The 22,967-nt window shown below is 32.8% G+C and overlaps 1 protein-coding gene across 12 annotated transcripts in view; it reads left to right on the forward strand.

Moving 5' to 3' along the window:
* LOC145295953 (protein argonaute-2-like) overlaps positions 1 to 22,967 on the forward strand; it is a 179,528-nt gene that overhangs the window by 143,820 nt on the left and 12,741 nt on the right. For all 12 annotated transcript variants that reach the window (XM_080141848.1, XM_080141842.1, XM_080141847.1 and 9 more), the window contains 4 exons: positions 12,400 to 12,533; positions 17,735 to 17,919; positions 19,793 to 19,952; positions 20,814 to 20,904. In XM_080141848.1, the coding sequence (XP_079997974.1) occupies positions 12,400 to 12,533; positions 17,735 to 17,919; positions 19,793 to 19,952; positions 20,814 to 20,904 (570 nt within the window). The remainder of the gene's footprint in view (positions 1 to 12,399; positions 12,534 to 17,734; positions 17,920 to 19,792; positions 19,953 to 20,813; positions 20,905 to 22,967) is intronic.

Raw genomic sequence — 22,967 nt, forward strand, 5'->3', positions numbered from 1 at the left:
AGATTGTGATATATAAAATGCAAAGAATTGTTGATCAATATTCCAGGTTTTGACTTATTTCATGACTCTAAATCCTATTTATAACCGCTTTTGTTATATCTTAAGCTGCATAGATAATATTACGAGACAATCAATTATTTAGTCTTCGGGGCTGGAAATAAACAAAACAAATATCACAAAGTAAAAAACAAGATTCCTACAGGATTGGAACCTGTGCTTCAGAAGAAGGACCACCTAAGATGGATAATCTGAAACAGTTTGATGCACTGAAAAACAATCAAACTCCATGAATAAATATTTGAAAATATAATCAACTTAAAACATAAAACCTTTTTCCAAAATTACTGAATTCGGCATTAAATAACCCAAAAAGAGTTGATATCTGTTATAAACAACCAACCATTGTTTTGGATTATTTTATTAACATAGAAATCAAAATCATACAAATAATTCCTTTTGCAAGCTTTGTGACAAATTTTTGCTCACGATTTTACGATGCAACCATATCTCGTTGCTGAGGCATGTTTGAATCCTTTACAAGTCTCATTTTCGTTTTGTGATTGAATGTGCGTGTTCCCAGCCCCACAGACAACATAAACACTTGTTTATTAATATTCGTGTAAGCAACAGCATCTGAAGAAAGAAAAAAAAATTACTTATTATTTCTCTGAAGTTCTGCAAAATTTAAAGTTTTATCTTTTCAATTTTACATATAATTTTTTTTTTTTTTTGTCTGTAAATATAAATATTGTTGATGAGATGATTCTCATACAATTCCCAATACTGCACAAAATCTCCAATTCTTTATAAATCTCTAAATTTATCTATAAACTTGCTATTTTCCCCAATTACTGAAAAACACTTGCTAAATGTGTAAATATTTTCTCAAACCTAAAAATACAAAATTGTGGAGGTGATCTGTAGATTTTATCTTTGCTGGTAGTTTAACATCAATATTTATTATTTTATTAATACCAGCAGTGGAAGGTTTTGTTTTAAACAAAATCAAATGAAAGAAAACATAATTAAAGGAATCATTTTTGGCATTGGAAAACAGGCACCAATTTTTCCAATTCCAATTTTGAAACCCCCAAAAAGTTTTGATTTGTTTTTCTCAGTTCTGATTCCAATTTATTGTCCCAACATTAATAAATATCAGATTCGCTTTAAATACATTTTGTTGAGAAAGCTTTTATTTATTTGTTCTTTTGAAATATGGCAATGGACTCTTTTTTAGTTATTGGAGGCTATTTAGCATTGTTTATGAAACAAACCTTTATAAAAATTATGGATGTGTAATATCAGTCTTAAAGGTTTAGATCTGACAACTTCTTGGAACTGTTAAATCTGGATAGTATAAGATGTATGCAGAATACGAGACTTCAATGGTACGGCCACATTGAAAGAATTCCCCCCCCCACACACACACACACACACACACAGACACACACACACACACACACACAGACAGAGAGAGAGAGAGTTAAGTACATGCCAGAACATTCCATTTTGTATTTATTTTCTTGTTTATTAATAATAAATAATAATACTTTATATACAAATAATATAATTTCAAATCTTACTTTTTACTTGATCTGGAGGAAACTGGTTAATCTCCGATTTGTTTTTCTTGTGTTTAATTTGTTTATCCATTTTATCTTTAACTACGTTCTGTATTCACAACATTTCATTTTACAAGATATTGTGTGTGTGATAAATTTAGTAGGGTGCTATTAGCTATTGTAATCAGTAGTTGAAAAGGGTTCTTATTATTTAAGGAAAGGAGTTTTGTCTTAGTAATAAGAAATATTGCCATCCATGTCCCCATTCCAGTACAGACTGGAGTTCATTTTCTAAGGATTCAGCCATTGCCTTGGATATGTGTATGTTTGTTTTGCCCATATCCAGAACGGATTGTGGTATAATTAGCAAATACACCCATCTTGGACACTCTGCAAGAGGATATTTTTTGGGAATACCGAATTGAAAAATAATGCCCAAAACCAAATTGTTAAAATAAAACTAATTGTAAAAAAAAGGAGCGGGGGCTGTTTTGGCCGTCATCACTTCTAGGCATAATCTTAATTGTGTAACAAAAAACGAAACTGACATACAAATTGGCATGTACAGATCATTTTTTTTTTTTCATATATAGTAGAAATCAGAAAACTGAACAAAAAATAACAAAATTACTGTTGTCTGCAGCAGAGAAGGAAAGCAAAATTAGTGAAGATTATTAGTATCGATGTAAAGGAAATAACATGGAAGAAAACAGTACTTGTGTGAATTAAATTGCTTTGTAAATGTCTAAAGAAATTTTAAAATTTGCCTAGTCATGACCATAATTTGATGAGTACGATTTAAAATGTTGGTGCTTAATTCAATTTCAAATAAACACATTTTAATAAAAATTATGTAAAGGTGACTGAGTAAAAAAATGATTACAAGTAAAATAAAATACAATTTGTAATGAAGAGTTCTTAAAATCCAGGGGAGGGGACTACAATCCATGATTTTGACAAAATATTAAAATTCACCATTTAAAAATAGAAAATGATGGCTCGCTAATATCTTTCTTTTTTTTTTTTTTTTTTTTTTTTTTTACAAAAAAAGAAAAATGTGCTAGTAGATCTACTTAATGTTTTTTTTGTAATTTCTGTAATTCTTTCTAATTTCAACATGTGTAAGTACACGTTATTTTTGCCTAAAATGCATTTTTTAAATAATTGAATTGTATTGCACAAGTACCAAATTTTTTTTCCCACTAATGGACATTACGAGGGGTGTGCAATAAGTAATGCCCCTTACCCACTTCCCAAAGCAGTAGAGCAACGAAACTTGGCACAGTTATTAGTCTTTCTCTGCATAGGAAACAGCCAGATTTATGCATTTCTTCCATCGTTTGATGCAGCTCTGGAGACCGTTTTTGTAGAACACCCCAGGTTGGTCCTCCAACCAGGACGTGACTTCAGAAAAGGCTGCATCATCTGGGAAACGCTTTCCTTTCAAAAACAACTTCATGGCTGGGAAGAGGTGAAAGTCAGAGGGTGCAAGGGTAGGAGAGTAGGAAGGATGGGGAAGGATTTCATAACCACACGCCCGTGCTTCTGATCTGGCAACATGTGAGTTGTGAACCAGAGCGTTGTCCTACAGGATGAGGGTACCTTTGCTGATCTTGCCCCGCCTCTTGATTTTGATAACTTCCCTTAATTTCCTCAAAAGTGAAGCATAATAGGCTCCTGTAATTGTGGTACCCTTTGCCAGGAAATCTGTCATCACTACTCCATCCTGGTCCCAGAAGACTGTGAGCATGACCTTGCCAGTGGAGGGCTGCACCCTTACCTTCTTTGGAGGTGGTGAGTCCAAATGCTTCCACTGCATTGACTGGGCTTTGGTCTCTGGGTCATAGTGATGGACCCAGGTTTCATCCTGTGTAATCAGTCTTTTGAAAAACTTTGACTCATCTTTTTGGCACATCTCCAAATTCATCCTCGAGCATTCAACGCGTTTTTGCTTCTGGAATGGTGTGAGCAACCTGGGAATCCATCTGGCAGACACCTTATGCAAGTGGTCATGAATGATAGTTTCCACAGACCCTGTACTAATCTTGGCATCTTGGGCTATTTGGCGAATAGTAATGCGTCGATCTTCCAATATGGCAGCCTCAACTTGACGGACAGATGCCTCATCAATAGCGGAAGGGGGCGACCAGGTCTGGGAGCTGTTTCCACAGACTTCCGACCATGTTTGAATTCACAATGCCAGCGTTTTACAAGGTCATATGATGGGGGCATTATCACCATAAGTTTCTTTCATTTCATCAAAAGTCTCCTGTGGTGTGCATCCTTTCAAATACAAAAACCGGATGACTGCTCGACATTCAACAGGCTCCATTTCACAACTGATTCAGTTCAAACACCTGTAAAACAGAAACCACAATTAGTTCAGAGCTGTAATTTGCCACATAACCCGTAGAGATATAAATCATTGCACATGCAAAATTTCAGCTAGATCAGACAACTGGAAGTGGGTCAGGGGCATTACTTATTGCACACCCCTCATATTTATGTGTGTAAATATTTTCTCAGTTTAGCAAATGAGTCCTGGAAATAGCGAATACCATCTAATAAGTGTTTCAATTGAATTTTTTAACATAATTGTGATGTAATCTTCAGCTTAACATGAACTAGAACATGTATTTATGACATTGCAAAGACAGCGGATTCCCTTTACTGTGCTAGAAAATTACTCACACCAGAGAGTATCCTGTACCTCTACAAAGCCACCATTCTCCCATGCCAAGAGCATAGTTGGCATATCTGAGCTGATGCATCTGCCACTGGTCTCTTCCTCTTGGACAATCCAAAAAAGAGTCTCCAATCTAATAGGTCCTGCACTTTCAATCAAACTTCAACTCTTGTCCTATCGCCACAATGTTGCATCCCTGTGCCTGTTTTACAAGTATTTTAATGAAATGTGCTCTGATGATAAAATGCTAAGGATCGCAGATTGACAAACAGATATATCTGTCCCCTTAAATAATCCAATTTACCAAATTTCTAATACTAACGATTACTAAGAAATTATCACATTGACTACTGTACACTCAATAACCCTTATCTTCGAGTGGCCCCCGGGCCTTCATAAGTGATGATCCCTTTGTAAATATATATATATATATATATATATATATATATATATATATATATATATATAGTTAAATAGAATTGTAGAAGGCGGTACAATGCAGAAGTAATAGAAAGACACAAGCTGAAGCAGGTGAGAAATTTATTAATACAACTTATAAATACATGTGTACATGTTCATATACGCAGTATATTTATATTTGCACAGTGGTCACCTGGGAAAGTCGGTCTGGTGGTATGTCCGTGTAATATAATATTTCGAGAAAGATCTCTTCATCAGATATTTACTTGACTTTGACAAACGTGCTGTTGTAAGCAGTAACTATACCGCAGCAAATCATCGCTCGGAACTTGTGGGTAGTATATGGTTAGGGTTTTTTTTTTTTTTTCTCAATTCTTATTTTATATTATATATATTGAATTTTTTAACATAATTGTGATGTAATTCATATTAAATATATATATATATATATATATATATATATATCATAGACAATTTAATCTATTTGATTGAAAAAAAAATGGGCGATTTTTCACTGATTTCAATGACAATAAAAGTATTTGTAGTGTGGAACATTCCTTGATCCTAATTCAACCCCGGGCAACGTCGGGTCTCCTTACTAGTTTTATGATAAAATGCTAATTTAAGCTTAAGGATCACAGATTGACGAGCAGATCAAACACATTACTTACTTTTATCTAGTGCTCACTAATGCCACCCAATCAATAGTGAACTGAATTCCATTTCAAACCCAAGTCTGCCAGAGTGAGTAACATAACTTTGGATGAACGGAGGGACGCGCGGATAAATCTGTCCCCTTAAATAATCCAATTTACCAAATTTCTAATACTAACGATTACTAAGAAATTATCGCATTGACTACTGTACACTCAATAACCCTTATCCTCGAGTGGCCTCTGGGCCTTGGTAAGTGGTGACCCCCTTTGTAAAAAAAAAAAAAAAAAAAATTATTACACTTATACTCTCTCAACTTTCGACGAACCCATTTAGCAACAAAATCCACCCCTTCACTGTAGAGATCCCAAGATGACAGAAAGCTTTCTATTTTAATAGCTTCTTCCCTTGGACTGCTAGATTTTGGAATTCCTTCCTTGTTACCTACATCCCTGACTGCACTGACATGCAAAATTATAGATCTAATGTAAACTGACATCTTCCTTATCTCTTCTAAATATGGTCCCAAATAATAGTCCCTTACGTTCAAGTGCCTTGTTTGAAGTGATCATGACCAAAGGAAAAAAAATTAAAGTAAACGGTCATAACAATTATTTAACCAGCAATTAGTTACCGTTTTAAATTTTTTATTTGTAAGAAGCATTTGTTTTTTTTGTTTTTGTTTTTTTAGTTATCTCTACAAATAAATAGTGAATCTTTCACAGTGTATGCTGCTGAAAGAATTATCTGGCCAGATAAAATGTGTAATTGGTGAAACGGTTTCATTTTTGTTTTCTGAATAGAACTGATGGAAAATTTACGTAAATGATTGGCTAGTCAGAATCAAATATCAAGGTCTAACATTGAAAATTCAACACGTAATTTTAGATATTGGAGTATTGTATTACTTTGCATTATCCAGGGCAAAAATGTGACAAGTTCTATCCCTTACTCTTTCCCCTCCCTACCCCTCTTTCTTCTTTGCCCAGCTCATTCAGCTTTTTAAATATATCCTCAAATTTGAATTGACATAAGACAAATAACTCTGAAAAAAGAATCAGTTACTTCCATTTATATGATAACATTAAAATTCATATTTAATTACTGATAATATTAAATTATATAAAATGCCATTTGATCACCAAAGAATTAATTTTTTTTTAAACAAAACAAAAAAAAAAGACAGCGTTATATGGATTGTTTGAGTATTTTTCAAGTTTTAGTGAGACTAGAGAGACATGTATTTATTTCAGCAGTATGCAATACTAATTTAAATGTAAAAATTTGTTTAACTGGTCATATATAGGAGAGATATAGAATAGTGGTAATAGTCACAAAAACAAATGATCCATATATAAATGTGACAAAGCTGTACTAAAAGAAAGTTAATTTTTTAAAATTCGTTTACTAATCTGTTCAAGTATTCTTCTATAACAATGCTATTGAGGTTGTCCATAAATTTTACTACCATGGTGATAAAATTGGAACAAGGTGTGATTACTGGTGAGATTGTAAGCATTAGGGATGGAGGAGATTAAGCAAAATCAGGAAACTCTTGCCATTACCAATCAGTAGAGGATTATCATTATTGATGAAGAGAAGAATCCCTATTTATTTGCTTCTTCATAAGGACAGCGTTTGACGCAAGGTTAGTTTTTAATGTGGGGAAAATTTAGCTCAACAGAATAGAAGCACTGTGGATTAGAACAAATATAAAAATTCTCAGTTTAGAATGATTTCTCTTTTACTGACCAAGGATAGAAAAGATGAAGTGCAGTATCAGAACAGATACTATACTTTGCTCCTAGACAATTAGCTAAGTGATATGAATACGAGTGGAAGGAATAAGTTCAGGAAACTTCTACTATTACTAACCAGCAGAGCATTACTGCTGTTGACCAAGGGAAGGGTCTGTCAGGCATGTGTGTTCAGTATAATGATATATTGAAGTGAAACCTGGTCAGTGAGAGTTCAGGATATGTGTTGCATGGAGAGAAATGTTGAGATTGATATAATGAATGTATAATGTGAGTTTTAATGACAGACTTGGATCTGATCTCAGAAGATCAAATCTGAACAGTATCTGAAGATGTGTGCAGAAGCGGAGACTTTGTTGGTTTGGTCACATTGAAAGAATGGATGAAAGTTCTTCGGTAAGTAGATGTAGAATGGTTTAGGTAGTTGTTTCAGTTGATAGATGAAGGCCAAGGAAAACATGAGGAAATTATTTGGACAGATTTGAGAGAAAGAGATAAATTATGACCTGGCCAGAGATAGTTTCGTTTGGAAGTCAATTTCTAAAAGCTGCCCGATAGACATTAAACCGAATATGACGATGAGTGGAAAGTTACTTTTAACATGACCAATAATAAAGTAACATTTATTAATTAAAAAAAAAAAAAACTTTTAAGTAACATGTTCAGCTTTTTATATTATGATGTAAAAAGGTTTTGATTTTTTTTTTAAATGTGACATTATTATTTACTCTTGCACTTATTACATCTTCAGTGCTTCTAGTAATCTCCAGCTATCTGAAGATGCCTTGTGTAATATTTCTGAAGTTTAATCTGCAGAGGTTAAGTTTTCATTGGTTGTACCATAGATGTCACATCAGTTAAATTTTTCAAAAAATAATGAATTAAGTATAGCAGTCAAAACGGTGTGGAAATAACCACTATGATGAAGATAACAGTAAATTAAAAGAAGCTCCTTTCAGTCTCTGTATTAGAAGTTTATATAGCAAAGTAAGCATTGAACAAGTTCCAACCACACCCATTGTAAACTCATCTTGCTTGAACCTAGAGATAAGAAGTTGAGAATGACTGGAAACTAAGCTGAAATAAGGAGAAAAAAACTGGTATTTTGGAATTTTTCTTTCTCAACCAGAGCATAAAAATCTAGCTGCTAATTATTTGCTTTCTTACATAGTGTGTGTGTGTGTGGGGGGGGGGGGTTTAGAAACGAGACTTGATTTTTTGAAGATTACAAACTACAACTACTACAACTTCAAAAACCGCTCATTTCTGCAACACTGATCATTATAACCACAATGGAGGGAGGGGGTAAATTTCCGTTTTTGTTTACTTAATTTTTAAAAAGTTTTTTTTTTTTTTTTTTTTAAGCAATTCTCCCTTCCCTTTTTTCATAAACAATCTTTTCCTTTCGGTTATTCAACTTGAAATCTTCACAAATATTCTGACTTTAGTATGGTAATATTGGTTTTAGATAATTTGCACTATTTTTCTAACAACTTTTGATCGATTTCAGGACATTACATTTAGGTTTTAATGTACAAAGAGTTTTTTATGCAATTTCTTTTTCTGAATTCATGATGTAGTGATATTATTGGATCAGGTGAATTTGTTGATTGTTAGGATAAATGATTTCATGCCTGCAATCTTTATTTCCTGCATTTTTTTTTCTTTGATTTTGCAGTTTCAATTTCTTATAGAAATGTTATTAATAACATTGATCAGTTTTTTTTTTTTTAATTTTTGTTGTATCAAAAGTAAATTTAAAAAAAAAAAAAAAAAATATCAATCCTTGTTCAATATCAACAGTTTCTTTACAATAAGCCTGCCATGGGAGGGAAAAAAATCAAACTTTTTTAATAGTCCAATTTTTGACACAACGCTCCATTAATCCAAAAACTCTCAGTTTATCAATTTATACAGGGTTTATCATTCGCTCTTTCTATTTATTAACAGTCAAGAATAATAAAACCCTCCTCCTCCTCCTCCTCTCACTTTTTATATTGACAAAGAGAGACAGCAAGAAGATAAGTTGATGACACTGAAAGTTTTCAATTACTGCTACTGTTTCTGTCAGTTTCTCTCTCACTTTCCTCTTTTAATGCTTTCTTGGACATTGTTTTGTTGATCTTTTAGGTGATCCATAAACTTATCATTCTCTCCTGTTTTTCATAGTTTCTCTAATTTTAGGAAAATACTTTTTTTTAATTATAGAAAATCATTTTTTAAACGAAAGAAAAAAAAAATAATACTCGAGCTAAGATCAAAACCAAAACCTTAACACAGTGAGGCAAGTACGATAACCATTAGAACAGCATGACATGATCTTTAAAATGTGTTTTCGATCTACGTATTCTTAACACAGGTAATCTGTAATGTGAACTATTCATGCATGCACATTCGTAAAACAGCAAACATATAAAAATCTAATCACTCCCACATATCAATTTTTCAATTTTGACCCTTTTTCAGGCTGTTTTTCCAGCTGAAAACAAATTAAAAAAAGTTTCCTGCATGTCTGAATATCTTATATACTAAATTTCAAGTCCAAAATTTGTTGAATATATATAGGTTGAAAAGTGTCCTCTCTCTCGCACACACACACAAACACACACAGACATTCTAACATTTTTTATATATATATATATATATATATATGTATTTGCCATGATTGGGTTATTCGTTAAGTGGTGGTTAGATTGATTGGTTAAATAGAAAGTGAATTTTCAAAACTTTTAAAATAAACAAAATCCAAAATTTGTCCCTTTCTGCTCGGTATATATTTCTCTTTTCTCTTTCTAGCTATGAGTTAAATAGAATCACTACTCATTTTCTCATTGTATTTCTATGTCAATATAGAAAGAGAGGAGATTTAAAGCATGCAGCAAAAGAGGAAAAGTGAAAAAGTAGCAGGGGTCGACACTTTTGGTATTGCTAGCTTCTTATCTGCTCAATGTCTCTTTGCCAATGTAGAAAGAGATTGGAGGAAGAGAATTTTATTAACTATGACTGTTGATAAACGCACTGTGACCGAAGTAAGACTGATAGACACTGTACAAAAAAAAAAAAAGATCGGTGGTCAAAAACATGCAACAAGAGGGTAAAAGTAATAGGAAAAAATGTTGGAGATGGTGATTAAGTATACATATTAATCAGTTTGATTTTTTGTATTCCTCAGCAGACGGCAGTATTTCAGATGAAAAACAAATCTGAGCAATTTCAAGCCTAACTCTGCTCTATGGGCATCATCGTAAACTTCCCCCCTACCCCCATTCACAGTAAAAACCTGCCTAGCTAAAACCATTATCTGCAATTTCTCTTAACTCTATATCTGTACCTAAAACTAAATGAAAATTCCATGAACAAAGCCTTTTTCCCAGAACTGCTCGTTTGTGAAACATAATACCGCTGTGCTGCTTCACAACTGACTATAACATGGTCGTTTTCAAATCCAATGTTAACAAGTTCTTGTTGATTCTTCCTTTTTAAATAATTTTTACCTAATTTCCACCATCACCGATCATCATTGTTGTCTTACTTGATACTCATTAACCCTTATCCTTGAGTAGCTTCCAGGCCTCAATTAGCAGTGACGCTATTGTAAAAAAAAAAAAAAAAAAATACTGCCAGATTAATTTAGTTAGGAGTTTGATTAGATATAGAAAAATAAAATAAAGAAATAAGAAAGAGGGTTAGAGAAAAGGGGTGGAAAGAGGTTAGGGAAATTAGAATGGAATGACCTTCCAGTGAACTTGGGAGGTCTAATACTTGTTTATAGAAAAGTTTTTATACAGTAACAGTTGCTTGTACAGCAGCATAGCTTCCAACAAAACCTTTATTAGGTGATGAATCTGGGTTCAGGCATGGTTTAAAGGCCATAGTTTCAAAGCATCATTCCCTGGTGATGATTTCTGATGACATTGAATTTTTAAAGATATCGCAACAAAAAACATGCCTGCACATATGTAGCCCAAAGCGCCCCAGCAGTATCTCATGATACCAGCAGACTTTGTTGGATTGCCGTCATTCTGTGGGACTGCCATATCCATGCTGATGCAGATAAAGCCTTGTCTTGTACTTTTTTTTCTTGTTTGATGAAGAAAGACCAAGATTATTCCAGAACGTTGAGGTTGAGTTCGCAATAAAACCTCGGCATCTGACTTTGATAGGAAATACTTTATTGGAAGTCACATAACTTTTCTTGGCAGCCTCCACAACAATTTTCAATACTTCATTGTGTCTCCAGGTGTAGTTTCTTAGGAAATACTTGCATTCAATGAGAATATGTTTGAGGTTGGCAGTTTTCCCACATGCTTTGCATCGATCGGATGTAGTTTTTAACCCCAACCATGAAGATTAACTGGTGTTGGTAAGCTATCGTAGGCTGCCTTTATTAGAAAACTTAATTTTTTAGGCTCCATGTATTTAAGGTCGCGTCATATGGTTTCCATGTTTTTTATACTCTCCTACTTAGTTCATGCGTCTTGTTTACGTTGACCTACAGTTATAGCAGTGCACTTGGTTTCCTCAAGATTATGAATTTCTCCCGAAACCATTTTCCATTGCTTTCTACACACACACACACACACACACACACACACATTGAATAACTTAATTGAAAATCACTTAGGAGAAACTCATTTTAGAGTTATCTATGCAAATAAAAGTAAGCTCAATAACTTAATAGCTCTACCTTATGGGATTATTATGTAATTATACAAATTTAAATCTTGTTTAAATCAAGTTTCAGAAAAAATCGTACAAGATGTATTGCACATGTTCCAGAGTATTTATCATTAAATATTTTGAAACTCATGTAATGTCTTCTACACTTCTTTCATTCTGGAACTTCATTTAAATAGGTTTTAAATCTTTGTGAATATATATATATATATATATATATATATATATATATATATATATATATTCCTAATTTAAAAAAAAAAAATTCTTTTTTTTTTTTTTTTTTTTTAATTATTATTTTTGCCTGCTTTGTATGTTTCTTTTTAGTTTTCATAATCCATAATTGTTTGGGGTTAACTGCTGGAAGGAATGGTTCACCAAAAAAAATGAAAAAAAAAAAAAAATTGTTTGCTGTTGATGAAAACCCCTTTTTTTATTTCTTAAATACTCACACAGATTTTCTTTTTCTCCTAATCTAATCTTTTTAATTATTTTCCAAAATGATTCTCTCTTTCTCTCTTTCAACTTTTCTTTCATTTGCGTCTGTAAAAATGTCTTTTATTTATCTGTCTTTTTTTTTTTTTTTTTTTTTTTTTTTTTTTTTTTTTTTTTCCTCTCCCATCTCCTCATGAATGGTTTGTAGACCAAAGCACTAGCAGTTCCAAATCAAGGAGTCTGGGATATGCGAGGGAAGCAATTTTTCATAGGAATTGAGATTAGAGTTTGGGCGATTGCATGTTTTGCAGCTCAACGATCTGTAAGAGAAGAATCATTAAGGTAAGGAGAAAACAAAAACACTTTTCCATTCTTGTGCATTTGTTTTGCCGTTTTATTTATTTTTTTGTTTTGTTTTTTCTCTAAGTAAATTTGTAACTTTGATTCTTTGGTGCTACCAGATCAGGCTGTCTGAACATATTAGCTTCCTGACCTAAAATGCATCAAACATTGATATTGTTTTTTCCTTTCCCTTTGAAAAACTTCATCACGTTCTGCAAAGTAAAAGAAAAACAACAATTTTCCTTTACAAAACAACCAAACCAAACACCATGAATAAATATTTGAAGATATAAAGAACTTGAAGCATAAGAACTTTTGGTGCATGTTCAGAATAAGAATGAAAATCGAAAGTTACAAAATTGAATTTCCATTAAAAACCTATGTTATTTAATTTTTATGTCAATTTCAATTAAGTGATATTATCTACTTCATTCACAGTTAGTAACATATTACTGCATTACTACATGAAATATGTACTTCCACAATTTCACAATCCATTGAGCTGTCATTATTTTGGATTTGTAACAAGACATTACATTTACTTCCTCTGCTATCATACAAATTACTTTGTATATTATTTAAGTAAAATTCGTAATTTTCAAACAAACTATATTCATTAATAATTAATTTTCTACTTACTTAAAGCTCCTTTCTTAGAACTGCACGCCTGTGGAATTATCTTCCGTTTTCCTGCTTTCCCGCAGACTACAATATGGTTGTCTTCAAGTCTTAACGTAAACAAGTTTTTGATGAACCGTTCCATATAAGTTAACAAATTTATCGAATTTTCCATTATTAACGATTACTATATTGTCCAATTTGTACTGTACACTCTTTAACCCTTATCCTTAAGTGGCCTCGTGGCCTTGATAGGTGGTGATGCCTATGTAAAAAAAAAAAAAAAAAAAAACTTTATCATTTTTGTAATTTTTAATATTTTACTCATTCCAGCATAACAATTTAGTAGATATTGGTTTTAATTGAAATTCAATATTTCGATTTTTGTTCTTATTTCAAACCAGCGCCAAACTTTCTTCCAAAATTACTGGATTTCCATTTTTGTGCTTGTTTTTAATGTTGATTCTGAATCTAGGAAACACTTGCAGACATTTTATAAATTCAGTTTTTAATCGATCGTAACTAGAAGAATTAAAGAAACATTTGACTAAATTCTAAAAAAGATTTGTGTTTACTCGCAGTGCACTTTCTCTTCATCGGTTTATAAACTTAAAATTATATTTCTAAATCTTTTTTTTTTTTTTTTTTTTTTTTGATGAGGATTGATTATTCATATTTAGATTTTTTGGACTATTGTTCTCATCTTGGATGTTATTTTCACAATTTTTCTCCCAACATAACCTCTAACCATCTTCAGGTTTATCTTGAACTTGAGAATCTCTCTATCCAACTTAGAAATCTGCACAGAATTTCGAACAGAACTTTATATTTGATCCACAAGAGTAGCTTATTTTCATTTTGTCAGCCAGAACCTGTGACATAGTGGGTAAAATACTGGATAAAATTCAGTTATAAGATATATTCTTCTGGATGTTGAATGTTTGATCCGCAGTGCAGGCGAAAATACAATTGCAAATTACTTAGGATTTTTACCCAGTCATAAATGACAGAATGAGAGCATGCTATTTCATGGATTAAATAAAGGTTCCATTAGAAATTTTGTGTAAATTCCAGAGTCCGCCATAAGTAACTATATATTTCTTTTTGTTCTGAACTTTGTTGATACTTAACTATTTCTTTGGTTTTATGTGCAATTCGAAAGCAGAAAATACATATTTTTATAGCATTATTGAAATTAAGGAACAAATCTGAGCTGTCATTGCTTAAGTGCTGTTAGAGCTGTGTGCCAAAGTATGCTACTTAATCCCTGAAAGATAAACAAAGTAGGTTGAGCTCCATGAAGAGTATACAGAACTTTAATAAATATTTTAATGCCTATTGTTTTAATAATAAAAGGATAAAACAAATCATCCTTTATACCAAATATGCAATTCTATCCTAGTCTGTTGATTGATTTGGAACCAATGATTCTTTATAATTAATCTGCATAACTACCACTCATCTGGGCTAGAATAAAAAAGATTACATCTATACATGGATCCTGTCACCCTCAAATGTATGTTATGTCACACTATAGAGAGCACACCTACCATCGCAAATCCATGATCTATATCCAATGGCAAGGATATCCTAAACAACCGTGACCTGTTGGCAAGGCCATGAATTTCCTGATTACAATCTCAGAGGACTGTTCCTTCCCCCCCCCCACACACACACACGAAAAGAGGGGGGGGGCATCTGTAGGCCATAGATAGTAATCTGTGATGCTTTAGAACAGGATGTTGATGGCTGAGTCATTCTTCCACTGTTCAGCTAGTCCAATCAATTGACTGGTTACACACTTAACCATATTATTTAATCTGATTTGTTTGTTTATAAATCAACACCTTACTTTTCTTTTTTCATTTCCTTCCCAAATAGATACTAGAAGGCAGTGGCTGAGGATCAATCATTTTAAGAACGAAGAAGATTACCTATGCTAAGGAATAATGTCTTCAAACAATAATGTTCCCACTCTCAATGTATTTGGCGAGCAGTGTATTCTAGGTATACAAATAATTATCCTACCTATAGAATTTGACAACTTTATGCAGCAACCCATAGATGGTTGATATGCCATAAAATAAATCAACCCCATCTTAGACAACTAAAGCATATAGATAAGTTGCAGCTCTAGCCTGTTGATCTGACTAGGCAGAATAATTAATGGTAATAGTATTATAATTTTGACTATGCAGCATTTTTTTTTATTTTTTTTTTTTCAATTTTCACCCCAAACAAGGCACAGTGCCACTTTGAAGCAGGGGGCTACTATTAGGGAATTAATTAGCGGGGTCATTATGAAGGGAGAAGAGTAGAAAGATGTTTGTTAACATTACACTTGAACTTCTGCATATCATTGCAGTTGGGAAAGCATAATCCCGGAAGGGAGTTCCAAAGACCCGCAGTTCTGGGGAAGAAACTATTGGAGTAAAAGGCTTTCTTGCACCTAGGGATCTCCACTGTAAAGGGATGAGACTTAGTAGCTTGTCGGGTTTGTCGGGGGTAGTTACGTCGGGGAGGTACAAGTGTTTGCAGTTCGTCAGAGCATTGACCATTAAAGTATTTGTAGAACAGGCAGAGGGATGCAACATCTCGTCGATGGGACAGAGGTTGAAGCCTAGATGACAGTTCAGGACCTATCAGGTTGGCGACTCTTTTTTGAACCCTGTCCAGGAGCGAGAGACAAGCAGTAGATGCACCAGCCCAGATGTGACAACAGTACTCCATACATGGGCGAATGGTTGCCTTATAGAGGTATAGGATACTGGCAGGCGTAAGTAGTTTTCTAGCACGGTAGAGGGAGCCAACCTTCCTTGCAGCAGCCTTGGCAATGCTCTCAATGTATCTATTCCAGTTCATATTCCCTGTAAACGTTAGGCCGAGGAGTTTAAAAGAAGTACTTTCAGGCAATGTGTTCTTGGCCATTGCTATTGGTGGTAGAGAAGGTTTCTTGTAGTTATTGAAGGAAACAAGCTTAGTCTTAGCAGCATTGAATGAGACCAACCATTTTTGTCCCCATTCCACTACGGATTGGAGGTCATCCTCTAGTGTTTCTGCCATTTTCTTGGATATGTGTTCATTTGTTTTCCCCTCATATCTGTTATAGAGAGTGGTGTCATCGGCAAATATACCCATCTCCGAAACAATATTATCAGGGAGGTCGTTTATGAATATCAGGAACAATAGAGGTCCAAGGATAGACCTCTGAGGCACTCCCGCATTTATGTCATATTGTTTGGATGTACGTCCGTCGAGGACAACTTTGATTTTTCTATTACTTAAGAAGGATTTAATTACGTTATGAATTCTTCCAGTGATTCCATATGATCTAATTTTCCTTAGAAGACCATCGTGCCATACCCTGTCAAAAGCCTTAGATATATCAAGGGCCACCGCTCTACCCTCCCCTGTTTTATCCAATGAACGGTATATACGTTCAGAAACTACAGTTAAGATATCTGCTGTTGAACGGGCATGCTAAATTTAATTAAATTCTAATACTTTTGGTGTTTGTATTTAGTAGTAATATTATAGTTAGTAATATAATTTTTATCTCTCCACACTCAGCACATATCAGGTACACCAAGGGTGCTTCATGCTAAATTTCGTACAATTCTGCCAAATAGTTTTGAAGTCCAGAAGTGGTTATTGGTATTACTATAAGTAGTAACTGCTACAATATTAACATTTTCATCCACTATCTTAATATTTTGGTCTGTTGGCTTAAGAGCAAAGCGCAGTATCTGTTCTTATACTATACTTCATCTTTTCTGTCCTCAATCAGTGGAAGAGAAATTCTTCTAGCCTAGGCAATTTTAATTTTTGTTCCAATCCAGTACTCTTTGGAAAAGTTGGATTTTCCTTGTGTCTCTGTTGTTATGGGGAGACAAATAAACATAGTGCACTTGTGCAGATTATTGATGCTTTTAAACTAATGTATTTTAGATAAAAACATTATGTATTTATGTGTCATATCAAAATTAATTTCCAAACTGACATAAAATGATCAAATAGAAAAATAATTACAAGTAAAAATAAAATTTGAGTTGATCAATTTATAGTTTTATCATCTTTTAATGTTGAGTTGTTGAGATCCAGTTTCAACCAATTCTGTATGACAAACTGACTTACCCCCTTGATATTACTGCGCGCCATTAGTTATGGTCAGAACGTAATTGCAGATGATTTTTTTTGTTAAGAATATACATTGCACATCTTCTAAGTGATCATTTTTCATAATATTTGGGATTTATACTAATTTCAACAGGACATGCAAGTATGTAATGTTTTCACCTGAAATGCGTATGTTTAAAACATTCTTTTGCATAAGTACCAAATAGGGATATAAACAAGGTCTCAAGGGTGCTTCATGCTAAATTTGCAATTGTATGGAGTATTTTTGGGACCTGTAAGTTGTAAAAAAAAATAATCAATTACAAGAGTGAATTCAAAAGTGCTTTCTTTATATCCTCCAGATATAATTTTTCAGTGATTTTGCTGACACCTAAATAGAAAATGTCCCATCATTATTAATTATTCCTTGTTTTATTTCAAAGTCCGTTTCCTGTTTTGTTTTGCAGAAGTTTCACTCAACAGCTTCAGCGAATATCAAACGATGCTGGGATGCCAATTAGTGGTCAACCGTGTTTTTGTAAATATGCCAATGGACCTGACCACGTGGAACCCATGTTTAGATATCTGAAAAATACATACCAAGGCTTGCAACTTATTGTTGTTATTCTTCCGGGAAAAACACCCGTCTATGGTAAATACCTACTTATTATTATTCATTGTTTTTTTCACCTTCAACTTATTGAATATTCTCTTATGATATACTTACCAAACATCTAATCCAATTTTTGGAAATCTGGAATGCCAGAAAATCAGCTATTGAAGGAACTAGAAGATGAGTCTCTTGATAAAAACGACGTGTTTGTCAATAAAACTCTATTACATGATATATTTTTGGTGCTTTTCCATAAATTCCCTATATTAAAAAACAAAAATGAAATAAATCTGTATGGTGTACATACCTTAATAAGTGAAAATGTTATGTTCCAAAAATCAGGTAAATCAATTAAGTAATTTTAATTAAGAAAATTTTATAAGTAAGCAATGAAGGAATTGTCTCGCGTCATCATTTTGAAGAAACAACAGATAACTCCACAATTATTCAAACTTGCGCGATCAGCCTTGTAATGCTTAGGATTTTCCATTAATCATATGAAATTATTTTTATTAAAATAACACTAATGGATCAATCTATGTGATTTTTAGAATAGGATTTCATTCTATCCTGGTATATGCATCGTACATTTTTTTCTGTATTTTTGTTTTTTAATGTAGGGGGAATTCTGAACAACCACCATATTTTTTCATTTCAATTTTATAAATTTAGCAAAAAAAAATAAAAGCGTGTTTCAGTTGTCATAGAGGGAAGGAGGGGTACACAAAAGTATACAGTGGTTCAACACTTGTCAAAATTTACCTTGAATTGCTGCGTCGTTGGTGCAGTCTAAGGTCCAGGGATCCTGATTGAGAAGCCAGCCCTTCTCTAGTTCAGCTAAAACTTGCAAAAAAAGTTTCTGGTGAGACTTGCGCAGACATTTTTTTCTGGCGCAAGAGTAAATATTCCAATGGGAGATTATAATAGCAATCAAGGAGATTGTAGGCCACCACGTAAACGTCGGCACTCAAAAGAAAAAAGATTAAGTTTCTCTAGTTGGTTTTCATAGGACAAATCTCATCGTCTCTGCATCATTCAAGTAGCCAGTTGTTGAACTCCTTCCAGGTGCTGGATCTCACATATTAGATACAGAGTCGTTTTTAATGCTTTAGACATGTATTAATTTCTACTTGAACTGATGTCCTTTACTTAGTTTCATTCTGTATTCAGATGGAATCAGCTATGAAACATTATTTTGCAGGGTTATGATGTCAAGTTGTGGTGGTCCGGTGGGTAAAAGCGTTCACCAGAAATGATTTCCCTTTTTTCACATTTCAGGATCGAGCCTTTTTTTTTTTTTTTTTTACGTACTGACACTTGCTGCTATTTTGATTTGAAAGAAAAGTTATTTTGATTCATTTATTCATTTTTTTTTAGGGGAGGGTTGGTCCAGTGCATGAGCTGCCAAAATATCTGGTGTGGCTTTCGTTCTTTTTCGGGTATTGCTCAATATCCTTGGTGTCCAAACTGGACGGGCAACACTGGGTATCCATGCTAGTAATCTGATAAATCTAGTGGTCTTACAGTGTGATCCAAGCAATATTTCTCTCTCTCTCTCTCTCTCTCTCTCTCTCTATATATATATATATATATATATATATATATATATATATATATATATATATATATATTCTAACAAGATAGGCAGAGATCAGGTTGGTTTCTGGGGGTTTCAGAAACAAATGGATCTTTAAGCTGATAGACTGTTTGGTTCTGAAATATGTTTATCCTGATTTGCAACCCTGTTGCTTAGTAAAAGAAAATAGATATCATTGTAACATCTCAAAAGAAAACCTTGTTGCTTGTTTTGTTAAACTGATGATTAAATATGTTTCTATATGAAATTTATAATGTTTGTGCATCTATTTATACAATATATCTATATTTATCTCTTTGTTTATTTATTTTTTAGCTGAAGTGAAACGCGTCGGTGACATACTATTTGGTTTGGCCACCCAGTGTGTCCAAGCCAAGAATGTCACTCGAACATCTCCACAGACCTTGTCCAACTTATGTCTGAAGATCAATGTCAAATTGGGAGGTATTAATAGTATCCTTCTTCCAAGTATTCGGTGAGATTCTTTTTATGATTCTTAAAGCTTTTTTTTACTGTAAATTCCTTTTTTAAACCATATTTTATTTATTAGAGAGTAATTAGTCGCTATGTCAAGTTATGAACACCTGTAGTCTAAATAGTTTATAACTAATATTGACTGATTTTGTAAATATAGTACAAATAATGGATTGCATGTGCAATATTTGAAGCTTACAGATCAGATTTTTAAAAGAAACTAAACCTAGCTGTCTTAAAGTCCAATATATACAAATACTTAATCAAATTTTGTCAGTCATTCATTGTTTTCATTCATCTCAGAAATGAATAAAGAAACTTGGTCAAATTTTTTAAAACATTATTACACAAGTTTGATTTGAAAAATGTTTTTTAATTAAAAAAAATGTTTATTTTTTACCAAGTTTTTCTGTTCATAATTCATTTCAACCATGCAAATACACATGAATTCTGATTTCACGCCAACCATCATTGATATCAGACATGTACATTTCTTTCTCTACAAGGAGTCTCCCCCCCAGGTTAATACCACCAACTATAAAATAAAAACAGAAAAATAAAAAATTAAAACATTGTTTTCTTCTCTGAATATCTTGTTTTTATAACAAAAGTCACAGAAAAAAAAAATAATTTTAATTATTTAATAAAAAATTATAACATTATTTGGTTTTCTAAATTTTTAAATCAAACTTATGTAATGTTTTCAAATTAATCTTTTCAGAGAAATGTCTATCATCTATCTGACAATCCTGTCAATCCTTTTCCTCAAGTGGTTTTGGGCTAGTGGTGATTCATTAATATTAAAAAAAAACAAATACCATATTAGAAAGTCATTATTGTCTTCTTTTGCTATTATTTACAGGCCCGCTGTATTTAGAGAACCTGTCATATTCATTGGTGCTGATGTTACTCACCCCCCCGCTGGAGATGCCACAAAACCATCAATAGCTGCTGTAAGATTTTTTTACTCTATCCATGATGATAATGAGGCTCAGGGATTGTTTCATGGTGTCATTATATAGGGAAATATTCCCCTACTTTAAAGCCTAAATTACATTGACTTTTTGGTGATTGTCTGGAATTCCTCCTGTACTAAAATACAGAAATCTTTAAATGATTTTAAGCGATTAATTGGAAACCATAAGCATTTCAAAACTGATCTCAAGTTATCTGCCCTTGTTTCTTCCAGATGATGATACGAGACCGTCCTTTTTTGCTCACTCATAAAATTTGATTTTCTTAGTTTAAAATAAAATTACTTAATCAATTTATGATTTTTAGAATATATTTTTTTTTAATATAGGGGGAATTCTGGACAAGAACCGGTTTTCTTTTATTCATTTTTTCTTTTCTTTCTCTATTTTATTATCTTGCATTTATTTATTTTATCTTGCAAATGCACAAATGCAAACAAACTGAAAGTGCATCTACTTACCTAAATAAATAAAAAAAAATAGATTGTCCATTTTTGTTTGGAAAATTCATGGTTAGATGCAATGATTTTACATTTTTATTGTTCTTTGTATAAATCTTAATATTTCACCTTAGTTGAAGATCATGACGATTTTAAGCAAAGTCATAAGTATTTGTTTCTAAAGAATGTTTGTTTATTTAAAATTTTAAGACATATCAAGAAAAAATAAATTAAAAGATTGATAGTTCAATACATGTTAAGTAAAACGGACATTAAATTTAATATGGTGATAATAGGAAAAATTTATTGATTTTTTTTTTTTTTTTTTTTTAATCGAATCTATTCAAAATATTAATGTATACAAATTTTATGTTTTAAATTTAAAATTACTTATTTGCATCATCGAAATGTTGCATCCCTGTGTCTGTTTAACAAGTATTTTAATAGAATGTGCTCTGACAAATGCATATTACTTTTGCCTCCTTCAAAGTAAATACCCTTGACTAATCCGATAAGCAGCAGGATCCCACCCCTTCATTATACAAGACCTTAGATGCCGGGAAAATTTTTACTCAAATAGTTTCTTCCCGTGAACTGTTAGACTTTAGAATTCACTCTGTCTCCTGCTTCTCTGACTGTGCTAACTTGCAGAAATTTAAATGTAATGTGAACAAGCATCTTGCTGCTCAACTCTCTACATTGTGCCCATGTAAATATGGTTCCAAACAATAGCCCCTTAAGTAGCAGTTTGCCTTGTTTGGGGTGAATAAGAATATAAAAAAAGAGGGAGGGTACAAAATATGTGCGAAAATTACTGAAGTTTTCTCAGTTTTTCTTTCGTTTATTTTTTGTTTGTTTAATTTTTTAAATTTTATTTGAACAGAAAACTTATTTTATTTACAAAATTATCAAAATTTTTTAAGCATCACTTCCAGAAATTTTTAAATGGAAAGAATTTATATTTTGTAGTTTTATGATTTTCTCAAAATAATTTCATCGGTTTTGCATGATGTTATAAATTTGAATATGAATGCAGAAAACTTGGCTTTGTTCAGTGGGTGGCTCAAGATTTAATCAAATATAAGGATCAATAGCTATTGGAGGTGAAACCTGGCTAGTGAGGGTTGAAGACATGCGTTGCATGCAAAGAAATGATATGAGAATGATACAGTGGATTTGTAATCTGAATAGAGTATCTTAGATCTAATGAACTCAGAAGATGATTAAATCTTGGATAGTATAGGTAGATGTGTACAGAACAATGTGTGTGCACCCACATGCCTTGATTGTTTTACACGTGCTGAGCCAAAGCAATCTATCAGTTCTTCAGTCAGTGTTGCAGTAAAGAGTCATCCATCCAAAACAAAAGGACACAGAAGACCAAATAATAAACAATAACAATGTTTATTTTTGGAAAACTGATACTCGCTTCACCAAGGTTGAATAATAGACTTGCAAGAATGAGATTCTTTACTTTCTATCCTGGCCAACTGAAAAACACCAATCCAACTCAACGCAACAGACTTTCTGTTCTCAAGGACCACCAAACTTAAGATCTCTTCACTCTTGGCTGGTTTTGGTCCATTCTACTCCCTCGACATG

This window comes from Euprymna scolopes, chromosome 16, assembly GCF_053919585.1.
Source record: "Euprymna scolopes isolate OS-2025 chromosome 16, ASM5391958v1, whole genome shotgun sequence".
NCBI classification, from domain to species: Eukaryota; Metazoa; Mollusca; class Cephalopoda; order Sepiida; family Sepiolidae; genus Euprymna; species Euprymna scolopes.